The sequence below is a fragment of the Microplitis demolitor genome, chromosome 7 (genome assembly GCF_026212275.2).
Source record: "Microplitis demolitor isolate Queensland-Clemson2020A chromosome 7, iyMicDemo2.1a, whole genome shotgun sequence".
NCBI classification, from domain to species: Eukaryota; Metazoa; Arthropoda; class Insecta; order Hymenoptera; family Braconidae; genus Microplitis; species Microplitis demolitor.
In genome coordinates this window covers 18,551,827-18,568,903 of record NC_068551.1, presented here as the reverse complement: position 1 = coordinate 18,568,903, position 17,077 = coordinate 18,551,827, and the positions used below count along the sequence as shown (strand labels likewise).

At 28.8% G+C, this 17,077-nt stretch overlaps 2 protein-coding genes across 4 annotated transcripts; both read right to left on the bottom strand.

Annotated features, from left to right (window-relative positions):
• Positions 1–11: 11 nt before the first annotated feature.
• Positions 12–2,483, bottom strand: LOC103574150 (jerky protein homolog-like). The gene is made up of 2 exons (XM_008553536.2): positions 2,252–2,483; positions 12–1,849 (listed from the first exon to the last, which is right to left on the bottom strand). Exons 1-2 carry the CDS (start codon positions 2,276–2,278, stop codon positions 170–172), a joined length of 1,707 nt encoding a protein of 568 aa, XP_008551758.1. The 5' UTR covers positions 2,279–2,483; the 3' UTR covers positions 12–169.
• A 2,465-nt stretch (positions 2,484–4,948) lies between these two features.
• On the bottom strand, positions 4,949–16,629 carry LOC103574193 (uncharacterized). 3 transcript variants are annotated; one of them, XM_014439942.2, is made up of 8 exons: positions 15,989–16,629; positions 14,521–14,676; positions 13,538–14,001; positions 12,861–13,098; positions 11,609–11,788; positions 11,277–11,526; positions 10,921–11,123; positions 4,949–10,815 (listed from the first exon to the last, which is right to left on the bottom strand). In XM_014439942.2, the coding sequence occupies exons 1-8, from the start codon at positions 16,124–16,126 to the stop codon at positions 10,690–10,692; spliced, it is 1,755 nt and encodes a 584-aa protein (XP_014295428.1). In that variant the 5' UTR covers positions 16,127–16,629; the 3' UTR covers positions 4,949–10,689. The 3 variants fall into 3 exon arrangements, with proteins under 3 accessions (XP_014295428.1, XP_053596550.1, XP_053596551.1); XM_053740575.1 differs by having other exon boundaries at positions 4,949–11,123; XM_053740576.1 differs by having other exon boundaries at positions 4,949–11,123; positions 13,553–14,001; positions 15,989–16,627.
• Positions 16,630–17,077: the final 448 nt, after the last annotated feature.

The window sequence follows — 17,077 nt, the reverse complement described above, 5'->3', positions numbered from 1 at the left end:
ATATTGCTCAACTTAAATTGCGCTAGTATTTGATTATTTATCAATAATTTTAATTGTAAAAAGCGTAAGAATCTAAGAATTAATAAACAAATTTTATCTTTACACTCGGTAAAGATAAATAAAAGTATTTTTTTTCTAAACACTAAATAATATTATCTTTATAATAAACTTATGTTAATTTTTTTCCTATTAGATCCTGATGTATTTCCTGTAATACTTGTAAATTTGAATTTGAATTATCGCAGTTATTTTGATACCAACGTATAAATATATTGAAACCGTTGAACGCTTCAACAAAAGTCGGACAATTATTATCTAACATTGAGTCTGCAGATGTAGAATCTTGGTCGTCATATGAAACCTGATCGTTCAGTTCTTCAACGGCATCTTTAGCATCATTGTCAGGATAATGTCCTAAAATAATGTCCTTAATACTGCGAGGTTGCCAGCCGATTTCATCAGAGTCTACATTGAGCCAATTATTAACTTGATCAATAGATAATCCACTGAATTTTGGAATTTTACTAAATAAATAGTTAAATACGCTGGCATCAAATAATTCAAAAGAGTCTTTGGATACCAAAGATAATTCAATTAAATTTCTAGTTTGTTCGATTTCAGAACTTGAAAAAATTTCGTCGTCTAAAGAACTGACATTTCTCCAGCAGCTTCTGATGTCCGCTGGCATCACTTTGCTCCAAGCAAAGTCACATAAATTGCAACAATCTAACAGATTAAATGTTTTAAGAAAATTTTCACCACTGTGACATACATCCTCAGCTAAGATTTTTTCTAACAACATCTTCCTGTAACACCTTTTAAATTTTTCTATTATACTCTGATCTAAAGGTTGTAGTAGTGGTGCTACATTTGAAGGTAAAATCTGCACCCTACATGAGTCACATAAACTATTTAGTTCTTCTGCAGAAGGATGACAGTCAGCATTATCCATAATCAAAGTTATTTTAATGTCTTTATTATTATCAAGATTATGTTTCTTTTTTATTTCTGGTAAAAAAACTGAGCTGTACCACGACCTCATTACATCAGAAGTCATCCAAACGTTTTCTTGATTTACATAAAAGACTGGCAGATTTTTTATGTTATTAAAACAACGTGGCTGTGCTGTTTTTCCTATTATCAGTAAAGGTAATTTATGTGTACCTGAAGCATTGGTACAAAATAAAATAGTTAATCTATTTTTTGGTTTCTTTCTACTAGCCATTGGTTTATTATTTATACCAAGTAACATTTCATCTGGCATTAATTTCCAGTAAAGAACTTTTTCATCACAACTATAGACATAGTCAAGATTTATTTCTGCAGCTTGCTCATGACTTTCAATAATTGTATTTAAATCTTCAATAGTTCCATCCAAGTCTGGTAACAAATCATCACCTTCACTTACATCCACAGATTCTGTCGGCGGTTTATTATTTACTGGAGGGCTTACTTTGAATGCATGTCGTTTTTTGAATCTATCCAACCATCCGTCACTTGCTGTAAAAGTATCTCTGCCTCCAAGGTGCTTATTAAGTAGCAAAGCTTGCCTCTTAATCATTGGACCCGAGATGAGAATTCCCGCTCTTCGTTGCTCGTTCATCCACTCGAAAAGCTGTTGCTCCAATGGATTTTCCTCGGTGGCTCTGTATCGTTTTTTAGTGACATCTCCATCACAACTCTTGAGCACATTTTCAGCTTTTAAAATAAATTGCTCGCGTTTTTTTATCTTAGAAATCGCTTGTCTGGAAACATTATATTCGGCAGCTAATTTACTTGGAGCTTCGCCGTTACTAAGACGATGAAGAATTTCACAGCGATCTCCAATATTCAAAGTTGCATTTCGAGTCTGTAAATATTCAAAATAATATATTAATTTGATATTTATCTGTGTCATTGCGTGATACTGAAATTAAAAGACAATTAACAATTTTTGAATTTTTTTTTTTTTCAATAAATCAATGATGAAAAAAAAAACTAAAAATATGCACATGTAGAATTAAAAAAGCTATAGGTGCAATTTTTTGAAATATTTTTTTTTATAATTTAGTTTCGAAAAAAAAAAACCAAAAATTATTTGACTAACTTCAGTATCATGTCATTGTTTATTGTATAGAGTAAATAAATATTATTTATGACAGCAAAGCACCAGACAACCGAGAAATTTTTTCTTTTTAAAAAAAGCAAATTTAATGTCAGTAGAAAATTATTAATAAATAATAAAAGATAGATTATAATTTTAATTATTTACCTTTTTAGTTTCCGAGTTTTCTGTCATTCTATCTCTCAAAATCCATCCACATATAGGTTAAAATCTAGGTAATTTTGCAAACTTGTTTATGCGGTGTTTTTATGTATATATATTTATGTAAACAAATATGTATGTGTTTGTCATAGACACAGTATAAAAATATTCATACATGTAAAAATATTTGAAAATTTATTTTAAATCAACAATCGTATACAGTTTCAGAGCAACAAGACTTCATTTTATAAATATATATATCCAATTTTCAAATACTTTTATATAAATCGAAATTCATAAATTAAAAATTAATGATACTGAAGTTAGCCGACGTCTACTAATTTTTTGATTTTTTTCAAAACGATAAATTATAGAAAAAATATTTTTAAAAATTGCATCTGTGGGTTTTAAAATTTTCTACATGTGCATATTTTTAGTTTTTTTTTGTCATTGTTTTGTTGAAAAGAAATCCAAAAATTGTCAAATAATTGTCTGTTGATTTCAAGATCATTAAAATTAGCGTATCAATAATGAAAATTATTTATTTTAACCTCCTATCAAAACTAAACCATCTTAGACTATTTTTCATTATTAGATTTAAAATAATTTATGCTTGTAATAGTTAACGTAATTGACAGCTGTCAACGTTATCAAATTACATTACCAGTGATCTCAAATTGACCCGTTTCAACTGACCATAAAAGCATTAAATCTCAAAAGATCGTTACCGATAATAAATTATCAAAAAAAAATTGATTTTTATGTCAGATTTTAACTTCCCGCCTTAAATTTACCTTTTGAAATTGTCCTATTTTTTATGGTATCCGGAACAGTCCGGGCAAACAATTTTTTTTTCTTTCTAATGAAACAAAACCATTTAATGTAAAATTAAATTACAATATTATAAATTATATCAGTTTATAAAAATAAATACATTAGTTGTATTTGTTAAAATATAACTACCTTGAAAATTTATGAGTGTGGGATGTAGCAGACATCAGACAAATTTAAAATTTTTAATAAATCGAGTAAATAATTAATAAAATAAAATTTTAAAATATGCGCATTTAAAAAGTTTTTAAATTAACAAGTGCATTTTTTATAAATATTATTTTTTTTAATTATATAGCCTATTTATTTATAATTTTAAATTTGTCTGATGTCTGCTACATTCACACTCATCTGAAAATAGCTGACGTCTAATAATGTTTTGATTTTTTTAAAAACGATAAATAAAAAAAAAAAAATATTCCAGAAAATTGCACATATAGTTTTTTTTTAATTTTCTACATGTGCATATTTAGTTGTTAAATTAAATTATTGAAAAAAAAAAAAAAATAATTGTCTACTAACTTCAGTCTTAAACATTTCTTATTAACAAAAATTATTATTATTCATAATTGGGCTAGGAGGATAATTAATGACAAATTTTTTTTTAGCAGTTTTTTTTATTGAAGATTTAATGAAGCTGCATCTGTGGTATCACAACAATGCCCCAGCAAATTCTCCCCATTTTTAATAATGAAAACTCATTAATAAATTTGTTATTTATACAACAATTTCTATTTACTGAGTATTTTTTTTTCTCTTTCATAGACAAAAAAATACATATTTATAATTACGCTCAATATTGTATACAATTTCAAAAACTCGTGTGATGTAAATACTCAACTAATTACTTTTGAATGTACAAATCATGATTATTTTTCAAATTATCATTGATAAGTATTTTGAAAATAATTTCTAACGCAATTACAGTTGAAAAAAAAAATGAATATTTCAGACTATTTTTAAATAAGTGTATAAATTTATCAATTAAAAATTATTTCGACATCAGGGGGAGACATTGCAAATTGTCGCCTTAATATTAATAAATAAAATTAATAATAATAATTCATTACGGGGCTGATATTATGACAAATTACGAGCAATTAACATTATAAATAAAATAATTAATAAAATAAAATAATTAATTTAAATTTAAAAAAATTATAATGTATACGGCGACATCACTCTACTGATTGTTCGATTTATCAAATAATTAATTAATTAATAAATTAATTAATTAACTATAAACAATTAGGTAAAAATTCGTAGTACTATTTTACCCACTTACACTATTTAACTATTCAACAATTCAAAATACTTATAACGATACACACAACCTTGAATAATCTCAACAGCTGCTGGCCTTAGCCCAAATTAACTCATCATATTTTTTATTCCCCTTCTTAATTATCATTATCATTAATCATTATAAATCTTTTAATATATTTTTAGCGTTTCGTTAATACAAAAGTAAATTTTTTTTCTCTATTGCTTATTTAACCATAGCGTATTAATCGCTAATTACTTTATTTTTTTTAATACAATAAGAACTGCGTACCACAGCATTTATTATTTTATTAATTATTATTGTTCTTTTTATTTTTTGTATACAAAATACATGGGCACTCGTAGTATTTATTTATTAATTAATTAATGTATAAGGGATCGAGGAGCGCTCAACATTTTTTTTCTCTTTTGTATTTTATTTTATGTATTTTTTTTTCCCCGACACTTATATTAATCACCGTGTCGTAGTTTAAATTATTTTTATTTTATTACAAGTTTGATATATAAAAATAATACTCAGTCAATTAGTTCGGATTAATACTTGCGCATAACAGTATAAAGGAGGGGTAAATCGCTGGAAAAACCATGTAGTTTTTTTGTCATATTTTTTATCTCCAATATCATTATCGTATATTACAAATAATATATTTTTAAATATATTGTCTACGCGTAAATTTATTTATAAATTTTTATTTTTAATATAACGCTTAGTTTTACTTTCCTGACAGTTAAAAAAAAATCGAACGCTGGAGCTCGCGTTAACGGACGGAACACTTGCATGAGCAGTTCTGAATAATTATTACAAAGCATTCGATTTTTTTTTATACAATTTTTTTTAACAATTTCATTTACAAATACATTTTTTTTTTATTATAAATATTTAATTTAAATCGTCTTTGAGTATAGAATATAAACTGTACAGTTGCTTTGTAATTGAACGGAAAAATTACATACACTCGTTATACTTTTTTAAATATTTTTTATATAAAATAAATTTGTATGCATTCCGTACCGTGTAATCAAGCATTTTTCAATCAAAACATTTTTTTTTGTTCAATTCAAATAATCAAAAATTCATGAGTTTGAATGTAACAGACATTAGACAAATTTAAAATTATTAATAAATAGAGTAAATAATTAATAAGATAAAATTTTAAAAAATGGGCATTTAAAAAATTTTAATATTAATAAGTGCATTTTTTATAAATATTATTTTTTAAATTATTTACTCTATTTATTTATAATTTAAAATCTGTCTGATGCCTGCTACATTGACACTCATAAAAATTCATGAAAAATAATCAGCAATTATTTTTAAATATACGTACAATGAAATGAGTTTTGTTTAATTAAAAAAAAAATCTACATAATGTAAAATAATAAATTAAGCCAGTCGCTGCTGCCAAATGTTGGTGCGAACAGACACAAATAAGTTACATATAATTGTTTAAATAATAATAAAAAATAATAATAATTATTATAATAATAAAACGGAGGGACTGTAAAAACAGATGTAAAAAAAAACTAATAATAATAATTATTAATTAAATAAAATTAAGTAAATTAAATCATTTAAGTATTGTTTCGAATAAAAACTTATAAACTAAAATTAAAGGTGTGGAATACTGATGTAAAAAAAATCTATTAGAAGCCTCCGCTAAAAAAAAAATTGCCAAATTTTTTATCAATCAAATCTAGGCGATCAGAGTAATTAGTCCTTATAAATTAATAATTAATTACAATCTTGTTGTTGTTACTGTAACTGTTTTTTTTTTATAATTATAATTAATAATATCAATAAAATAATAATAATAATTAATAAAAATTAGCAATACTCAATCAATTTATGGTATGTTATTAAATATATAAAAAATAATCTCTAAGTAGTTCAGCATTAGTTGGAGAGCTCAAACAAAATTATTATTAAGTTAAACTTAGAAGCTTGACAAAAATTTCAAAATAATAATAATAATAATTGCATTCTAAAGACTATAGAATAACAATCTAAAGTGAGCGAAATCTACAGACAAAAAAATCTCAATTAAATTAAATTAAAAAAAAAAAAAATAATTAATATTAATGAAATGCCTAAAAAAATAACTGTCCTTTCTCGGCAAAGTCACACATAAATAGCCATTTGGTCTTTGTATCGTGCAATATAAAATAAAAAAAAAAAAATAAGAAGCCGCAGTTGTGTATAAATTTTTACATCCTCAGCAGATCAACGCAATTATTTAAAAATATTATAAAACTATTTTTTAATAAAATATCCTGTATTTTTTTTTATATTTATCTCAGTTAATAAAAAGTGTCACGAGTGTCTTAGTTGATCCGATCGAATAATTATTCTTTTATATAAAATAGGAAGTGCACAATGGAAGAATCACATTTTATACGCGAGTCGAAGAAGTAATGAATTCTTTTTTTTTTTTTTATAATTTTACTGGGAAGGGATCAATTGCCTACACATTTTTTGCTAAGTATCAAATGCTTGCAATATTTTTTCATACATTTTAAATGTTTACCGCTCGGTTGCCTACTAAAATTCATTTTCTACGGTTCTATTCTCTACTTAAAAATATTTAATGTTCTTCAATTAATTAAACTGTGAACCCAAATCAAAAAAATACCTAATCAATGTTGATAAGCTTCTAACTTTACTGGGAAAATCAAGTACTTGTTGAGAAAAAATTATCAATATTCAAGACCAATCAATTGAGAAAAAAATAACACCGCTCATCTGGAAAATATCAGAGCCAGGGTAGTCTTCCGACCCAAAATAAAATACTGAGTTGAATCTCATAGTCACTGCCGAGAAAGACCTGATCAAGTCATTAATTTATGATAGAAAACTGTCAAGTTTTCCAGTTATTATGGTAAAGATTACTGTGGTTTTGATATTTTTCAGATCAGTCGTGTTTTTTTTTTAAGTAATCGATCGTAAACATTCATTGTTTTATGAGTTTGAATGTATAGCAAATATGATACAATTTAAAAATTTTAAATAAATAAGAAAATGCGCGTACTGATTTTCGAAGTATTTAAGTACGCATTTTTAAATTTTTATTCTTTACATTTTATTTATTTACTCAAAAATTTTTTAAATTGACAGTTGTCAGCTAAATTCACGCTCATATCATATTTCAACAATTACTTAATTTTCTCAGCAATCAAATCAGAAGCCTATTCCACATTAATTAGATATTTCTTTAATACACAATTAAATAGTAATCAATTGAACACCATGACTTATTTTTAAACAGGCAATAAGTGCAATAATTTTTTTTAGCAATTGAATTACATATTTTATATTTATGCAGGCAATAGAACCGTGAAAATAAATTTCAGTAGGCAACTGAGCAGTAAGAAATTATAATGTACCGAAAAATAATATAGGCAACTGCTGCCTTTCCAAGTTTACTTATTAAAAATAAAAATAAAAAAAAATTCATTACAAAATTCATGTCTCACTTCATTAATCATTATCATTATTATCATTGACTTTGTTCTAGTCACGTATGCCTTGCGGCTGATTTATCATACTATCATTTGTTTCTCTTCAGTATATAATATGAATATAAATTCATGTATAATATATATACGTATACATATACAATATATAAACATATTTTATTTGTTTGTTATAAGGCTCCATGGATAACGACTACCACTAAATTAACTCCGTCTATCGTATAATTAACTTTTATATTTTCCATTCAATATTTAAATTATTCGATTTCGCTGTCCTCTTAATAATTTTAATGAAATAGTTTGTAGAGAAAGTAGATAAGATGTAAATGGAAGAAAATTTGATGCCCTTAACTATATCTATGTTACAAAGAGACTAAAACTATTTTTGGCAAAGTTATTTAGGTATATGACGTATTAGTTATAACAATACATGAGTGTAAATGCACTGGCCATAGTTTCTTTTTTTTTTTTGTTTTTTTTTTTTTTTAATATAATTATTATTATTTTTTTTCCAAGTTCAGTTTAGTTTATGTACTACTTGAACAAAAATATAAAATAAAATTAATAGTTATCATTTGTAAACTGTACAAATTTAAGAAAAATATAATTAATAAAAAAAAATAATTAAATTTAAAAGCAAGAGGACAGTTGACGAATAATTATTTCTGATTTAAAATACGATTGACTGGAGTAGTTTTTACTTATTATTAACTTCCAGAGTATAAAGCGATTATTTTAATTCCTGCATTTTTATCTGGCCATCTTTATTACATTATTATTATCATTTGTAATTTATTTATTGTAATTATTTATGTATTATTATTATTATTAATAATTTTTTTTTGTAAGTATCGTCAGGTTACTATTGAACCATGTCATGGATAATTATTGCTTAGCGATGAGTAAATAACGCCGATGCGTGTAAATATTTTTTTAAGTACAGTAAATAAAATATTTGACATTTGTCTTGCAAATGATTTATCGTAGTGATGTTTTTTTTTTCTTTTTCTTTTTAAACATTTATAAAATAAAAAATAGATTTTATTTCTCTCTTATTATCTCTCTTTCGAGTATTAACACTAGCGTATTCGCAAAAAGTTAGCGTATAAAAATTATTTTTAATTATCTCTCTCTCTCTCTTTTTTTTTGTCTTAATGCCTAAAAATTATACGTAAGTAAATTCTCCGTGTTACATAATCTGAATTAATACAATACAAAGTATGGAAATATTTAAATTGAAAAAATAAAAAAAAAAGTTGAGTATTGACAAATATTTAAAATAAATAATAATTACCATACTTTGATTTACATTTTTGTTAATAATAATTATTTTTTTTTGTTTACGAGTGCAATGTATACTGCGATTATTATTTAAAGCCAAAAACAATGAAAACTAGTTATTAAATCGCTAATTATACTGAATAATTCGTAATAATTAAATTTAAGAAGTATTTTTTTTTGTTTTAAATATATAACGCCGTTTATTAAAAATAAGAGTATTATGTTGGTTGACAATATATAAATTAATAATAGCTCAACTAAAAAGCCCGTGGAACAAAACGAAAGTTTTAAAATCTCGCTAACAATTTAATATAAATATATAAATATACATATTTTGTCGTGTAAAGTAAATATAAGAATTACTCAACCGGTAAATTTAAATCAGATCTAGTGTCATTTTAAATAAAAAAAATTTTTTAAAACCGTTATACTATTTTTAAAAATATCAATGAATTTAGTAATTTGCGCGCTTGTACAGAATAAAAAATCGGGAGTGAATTCGGAGTTCTGGAGTTTGAGAAAATAATTATTCCGCATACGGAGTAAATTGAGAGTTTGTTTTTTCAGTGGAGTGATTTTGGAGTAAACTGGAATTTATTTAAATTCGCATTCAATTCGATTCGGAGTTTTAATATTAAAATAAACCCCCCTTTGGAGTGAATTTTACTCCTAAGTATACAAATTAAATAAATACACAGTCACGTACTCTGCATTCACTCCGAATTCAATCTGCGCTCAATCCGCAAATTTTTTACAGTGTATATATATAATTTTAGTTTTTTAGTTACAAGTACTAGTGTATAGAAATATTTCGTACAAAAATATCTATTCATGTTTATCTATGTGATTGTAAATACATACATAAGCTTTAAACAATTGCAATATCCAACGCGACTTTAATAACCGACGAGTATAATACTGTAATTTTAATATCAACAATGTATTATTATTAATTAATCAATTAATTAATTAATAATAACTGGACGCTTCGCACCACGGGCCAATTAGCTCGGAATCAGGTGATCAAGACGGTAAAGACGTAAGTGAATACGTTGGTGTTGATAATTAACACATCAATAATTTCTTCCGCCCCTCAATACATAATAATAATAATATTAATAATAATAATATAATAATAATAATAATAATAATAATTAATATAATACCATTTTTAAATTTCTCAAAAATAAAAACCTTGAGAAATGCAAAGCGTAGAGAGCATTTTTGAGTTTAAAAACAATAACAAAACGATATGTAAAGGTATTTAACATATATAAATATCAAAGTAGAGAGCTAATTGGATTTCTAAAATTGAGAGAGGCCAATTAAATTTATAAATAAATTAAATAGTAACACCCTGTGTTATCAATTATATCATTTTGTTTCTGGTTGTATTGTTAATCCTCTTGAGGGTAAGATTCTTCATTCATAAAATCATTTATTATCACTAATAATGATAATAATAACAATAATAATAAATGGTAGTGAGTATACCAGCGTAATTGTTGTAAATAAACTGCTGTTGACAAATTGGTGGTGTTGCTTTTTTTTTTCTTTTCTTTTTGTTGTTGTTGTTATCAGTGTGCCTCTTCCGAGAGTGAAGTTGCCACAAGATTTAATGGTACGTCCGAAACATTATCCTCGTCACCATCGTCAGCGTCATCCGACGTACTACTACGTTCTCTCGGCTCCGTTTTCATATGCTGTGCAAAGTTTATGACGTCACTTGCTTTCATACCACCGCCAGTAATTCCATCACGTGTCACACGACTAACTAGATCTACGGAATACATGTGCGGCGTACTCACGTGCATCATATAAGATGATAATGGTAGAGGGTAATTTAGTTGAGCTCCTGCTGAAACTGGTGGATGTGTACCCGATAAATTTTGCGGTGTCAATGCCGCCATCATCAAATGCGGCTGAATTTGTCGGCGTAACGCTGCCAGCATGTCAGCACTCTCAGCATCCATTTGTTCCGATTGTGACGCAGGTACAACTGCTTCTTTTTCTACAAAAAAAAAAAAAAAGAATGAAAATAAAATTCATCATAATTAATCATTCGTAACTTTTGAAAATTTACACAATAAGCAGCATAGAAAAAAATATAAAAAATATGGAAATGAAAATTAATCGCGTGTAAAAGTATGAATAAAATTCTTACTTCGATGCCTTGTGGGTTTTTCGCCTTTGGGTCTACGTCTACGTGTATGTATTGTGTCCCTTCGCATGGTTACAGGTCTGTTTACACCATGAAGTTTGTAGTAAAGTCCACAGGCATTGCAAACCATTTCACCCTTCATGTTACGCCGCCAAATTGTCGTCGTCATGGTGCCACAATTTGTACACGACATGTCGACTTTTTTAGTCATATTACTGGCTTGTTGATCAAACGACTGACGTTGCTCATCGATCTTCAATCAAATTTAAATATCCATTTATTTATCTGGTTATTTTTAAACCAATAGTATCATAAATAAAGAGCAAATCAATTACCTTATCAGTTATCTTATTCCATGAGGTAAAATCCTGGGCTTGTTCTTCGGATTCATGATGATAACTCAGAACATCAGGACTTGTCGGTGCTTTGCTCGGGTAACTTTGTTTCCGTCTGCCCTTTGTCTCTTTGCGCCCGACACTCGCCGGACTGGATGGATTACTGTCCATAGATGCACTCTGTAATAAAATAAAATAAATGAAGAAAAAAAAATGATTGATGCGTCGCAAAGTTAAATGACGTCCAAATGGTTATAAGTGAGTGATTTTTCATGTGGGGGAAGTAGTAGTTGCCGTGGTACCGACAAATGGCAGGTATATTTAAGAAAAAATTCTGTACCAGCTTATTCGTTACGGGTATTATCGGAAAAAGAATCCAGTGTGATGGAAAAATTCTAACAAAGCGTGCTCTAGCTCTAGCGCTAAACTATATATTATACATGTATATATAAATATCCAGGCTCTGGACTAAATCTTATATTAACGAAACTCGAGTTTTGAGAAAAGGAGAAGACGAAGAAGAAGAAGTATAAATGAAAGATAAAGAAAAATTCTACACGTTTCTGGGCATTACATTCAACAAAGACTTGCTTAAAATCCATTGAGGCAAGAAAGCTTATCTGAACATCTGTTAACAGCGGGTTGACATGCTAGTATTGGTCCGGTAGGTACCGAACTCAAAAACTGCCTATCACAAAGCGTCTTTCTAGTTATCTATTATCTGGCGAGGCCGCTCGTAGACCTCCCCTTACCTGAAGGGGCAGGTGGGACTTGAATAGTATAAAACTGTATAGTACAGAGTCCCAAAAAGGGATTCTTTAACACCCGAGGGTCACCTGACCTGCTTAGTTCTATACCTGAGTCTTTGGATAGATATTTGCATCGAGTAAACTGCATATAGCTTATATACTATTCGCTTCCTTAACATTTTGTGTACTCAGCATCGTTTGCCGAGTCGACTAAAAGTCTATGGATAAATAAAATTTACTATAAACTAGAGGCTAGAGAAAGAGTAAACTGTAGATAGAGTGAATAAGAAAATAAAAAAAAATGCAGAAGTCATTTCCAAATTATACTAACGAGAATTTTTAGCCTCTCACTTTGGTAAACATTTAAAAAAAAAAGATAATATTTACCGTGATTAAACTAACTAGTACTAACACTAATACTACGACTATGACTACTACTACTCCTACTACAAATACTCGTAGTCCTACGCCTATATCTACTATCAGGTAAAAATATAACTTACTTTGTTCTCGAGAGACTGCATAGGACGAGTTCCACGTATTGAACAATCGGTTCGTTCAATTGTCGTCCCTTGGGTATCTCGGTAAAACCTTACTTGTGGTGATATTCTACCTGTATCTACGGCGGTGATACCAATCTGTCGATTGTTGATAAGAGAACGTAGTAAATTTGTCGCTTCACCAGTGAAACCATTATTGACTTTGTCACCATTACTCCGTGTTATTTCCAGATTTCGATTGCTGTTGAGGAGAAAAAAAAACATTACTTAAATAAATATTAATGAAAACATATACTTATGTGCACAAGTACACATAATTATCTGTATATATATTTCCATTTTTTTCGTTGTAGAAATAAAGTCATTGAAAATATAAAAAAAAAAAAAATTGCATGCATTATTGTTTGAGATAAGATGACAATGATGATGGGAGTGATATCACTTTTTGCAATACTCATTATTATTCAATCTTGATTTATGATCATGCCTATTTATAGCTCACACCACCAAATGGTCTCATGTTAAATGTATTAACCAGTAGTGGATATGAGACATAATAATGACATCACATAACTAAGTCTTATCATCAAACCATACTTGATAATTTCCTCAATAATTATTTTACAAAATTTAAATATTATTCATCTCTTATCCATTGCAATTTTTTTTTTTTATCTTACTTTGCTAATGCTTGCCATAATTTTGTTGTTTCCTGATCTATGTTTGTATCCGAACAATTACTCTCAGGCGTGTCCATCCTATTAACTGGGCTTTGATTTGGTGAACTTCGTTTCGAACTACTTTCGTTATTAATGCTATCCACTCTAATTCGTTTTCTCACAGTCATATCATAGCCATTTTCTTCACCGTCTGTTTCATGGTCCTCGCGGTCCTCGATCTCCAGTCTGTCTGGATCCGAGCTATTCGAATAGGTATCGTCTTCTGGCTCACATTTAACGTTACTTTCCTGCTTCAACATTTCGTTAGCCCGCAATTCTAAGTAGTGTGTCTGTGTTTGAGGTATCACATTTTGATTAATGCTGGCGGGTGAATTTGGCTCATCACTGAACAGAGTTTTATTTAATTGTAAAAACGATTGTAGAGGACTCAAATCGGCTATTTTGGCAGTGGAAATAGACTTATCCTGTAATTAAATAATTATATTATTAACAATAATAAGTAAATAAATAAATATTACATACATACATGTATAACAATAGATAATAGATGATAAATAAAAATGAATTTATGGATTAGTATAAATCTAAATTAACACACAAATGATAAAATTTAACCAAGTGATAGTAATTTATAAATAACTGGCAAGCTCCCCTCTAGACACTGACATTGAGTTTTATATAATTGCTACTACGATATTCACGAACAGATATAGAAGAAATAAAAGGCAGTGTACATGACTGTAGCCTTATCTACAATCAGATATTGCATATGTTGCACATTCTCCGTTTCAACATACACTTATAACAGTAAGAATGTTCATCAATGTCAGCATATATATAAATATATATATACATATATATTTATTGGGTTGTCTTTGTGATGCAATAATAATAATACATATCAATTATAAAGTTGATACATATTATATTAATATACATTAAATAAATAAATAAAGAAATATAAATAATTAAGTAACAAATACCTCATTGTCAGGTGATGACAATTGCTTGGCATAATCCAGGTACTGTTTGAGTATAACGTCGGATTTTCGTGATACCTCACGAAAATTGTGTAAAACATCCAATTTGTAAACACATCTGTGACAGATGATTGGTGGTAATGAGTCTCCATCTTTTACCTAAAAATAATAACAACAATAAGAGTAAAGTATTAATCATAATTGGAATAATTTTTTGTCTCTATTTTCCAGCTCTCATCTCACTCACATAAGAACAAAGAAATGTTGATAAAAAAACGTTAAAAGTACGATCGCTCTGATTGATAAATGATATCAAGATGATTGTAAGTTAAAGTAGGCCCCTAGAGACCTGGTAATAGTTGTGTTTTTAGTCAGTGATATTGAGTAAAAAAGCAAAAGCTATGTGGACAGAACACACAAGGGAAAACTGGACGCCCGGTGGCTGACAAGAGTTGCCGCAGTGTCCGCGTGTGAAACCTGATAAGAGGGCGATCCAAATAAGGAGATCAATCCCTCGAACGCGTGTGTGCCGTTGCGGGAGACCCGCGATACGAAAAGAGATCGGTCTCTTCAGTCGTTTTCATCAGTACAGTAGTAACTAAGTAATGTACATATATACCTATCCTATCTACAGCAAGTCTGTGTACAGAGGCAATAAAAGACAAGACCAAATAGACAGAGATGCTGACAGACAGACAGAGAGACACACATACATCCATACAAATCTACACACACAATATATGAGAAAAGGATAAAAGATGTTTATAGGTAATCGTGATCTTGTAAACTCAACTTGTTCATGAACAAGTAAACTCTCTTAATAAATGTTATGTACAGTACATAGTGTAGTTAACAGTTAAGTAGTGTAACTGAGTAACAGTAGCAGCAGCATGGAGTATTACCAAGAGTATCAACCAGTAATAGCAGCATGAGAAGGCATGGAGCAGCTTATCACTGCCATTTTAAATCGCCGTTGTCTCTTATCTCGCGGACACATCTCTTGCCAAACTTTCTCCCCGTGTGGCGCACACACACACACACACACACACACACACACACATCCTCACCGACATCTACATATATACATATATTTCCACATGTACATAAGTTACGCACACAAGTAAGCATCCACACGCGGATAGCTTTTGTGTGCGCGAGAGAGCGCGAGGTCCCGACCCGCGGGGGCCCAGATGTTGCGTCTCTGCGTCTATTTTCGATGAGTCGTCTCAACACTCACCACACTCTAAACACAATACAGCCCAGTACCTATACATATATGTATATTTAATGCACATGTATACCAGATATATCCATATAAGTTAATTAATAAAATAAAATAAAATATAAATAAAAATAAAACAAAGTTATTGTCATGCAGAGTTACAGTTAAGAGCAGACTTAATTTAAAATAAATAATGTAAATTTGAATATTTAAATAAATCTAAACAAGACAACCGGGTGATCGGCTTACCGCTATCGACAAACACGCCAATATTTTATCTGCAAAATTACGCTGGGCGCCTTCATCCTCGAATATGGGCAACTTGACACCGTCCGACGATAAACAAAGACGACACAGCTCGTAGAACTTGGGCGGTACATTGAACATAATTATAATAAAATAAGGTCTGGTGTTGTTTGCGGTCCACCTCACGACTATTTATTATTAATAACGAGTCATTAATGCGTTAACTCGTAACCGCCCCTGGTTTATTTAGTAAAATAATAATAGTTACTTATTATTGTAAATAAAAATAAATTATTTATTTATTTATTTATCTCCACTGCGTTTTTGTTGCAGCAACCAGCAGCAGGCGAGAGGTTTACGCGGCGGAGGTTCACTTATCACAGTCACCGTGGCGGCTCATTGTCAGAAGCACTAACAGTGTATAGTTATACACTACATGTATATCCACTTGTGTATTGTACACACAATCTGTACTTGGTATTAGACACACTTATGTACATATATATAACTTACACATGCTGATGTACAACAGCGACACCATGAGAACCACGAGCTCACGATGATTCCGTTCGTCGCCTTTCTCAAATACACAACATGGGACAACGAACAACACTCTCACAACCAACACAACTAACAAAACTATTATATCCTATCCCTATCTGCTATCTGATTCTTAACTCGACTCTCAACAAGGCGGCGCTGATGTTCCCGACATTCAGGTCTGCCAAGTTCTCATGAGTATGAATGTAGCAGACATTAAATTTTAAATTATAAATAAATAGAGTAAATAATTAATCAAATTGAATTTTTAAAAAACGCGCATTTTTTAAATTTAAAAATTAATAAGTTCATTTTTTATAAATATTTTTTTTTAATTATTTAGAATTTTAAATTTGTTTGATGTCTGCTACATTCACACTCATAGTTCTCAAGTGATCCTGAAGTTAGAAGACAATTTTTAATTTTCAAATTTTTTCTCCAACACATTTAAAAAAAATAATGAAATGCATGTGTAGAAAATTTTAAAATCTATAAGTGCAATTTTTCAAATTTTTATTTTGAATTTATTACTTTTAAAATATTTTAATTATT

Excerpts from the sequence above, each read along its gene's own strand:
- LOC103574193 (XM_053740575.1), bottom strand. The coding sequence starts at position 16,126 with ATGTTCAATGTACCGCCCAAGTTCTACGAGCTGTGTCGTCTTTGTTTA. Across the intron at positions 14,002-14,520 it reads TGTCATCACCTGACAATGAG|GATAAGTCTATTTCCACTGC; the intron begins GTATTTGTTACT and ends ATTTAATTACAG. Across the intron at positions 13,099-13,537 it reads TTATGGCAAGCATTAGCAAA|CAATCGAAATCTGGAAATAA; the intron begins GTAAGATAAAAA and ends TCTCCTCAACAG.
- LOC103574150 (XM_008553536.2), bottom strand. The coding sequence starts at position 2,278 with ATGACAGAAAACTCGGAAACTAAAAAG. Across the intron at positions 1,850-2,251 it reads AAAACTCGGAAACTAAAAAG|ACTCGAAATGCAACTTTGAA; the intron begins GTAAATAATTAA and ends GAATATTTACAG.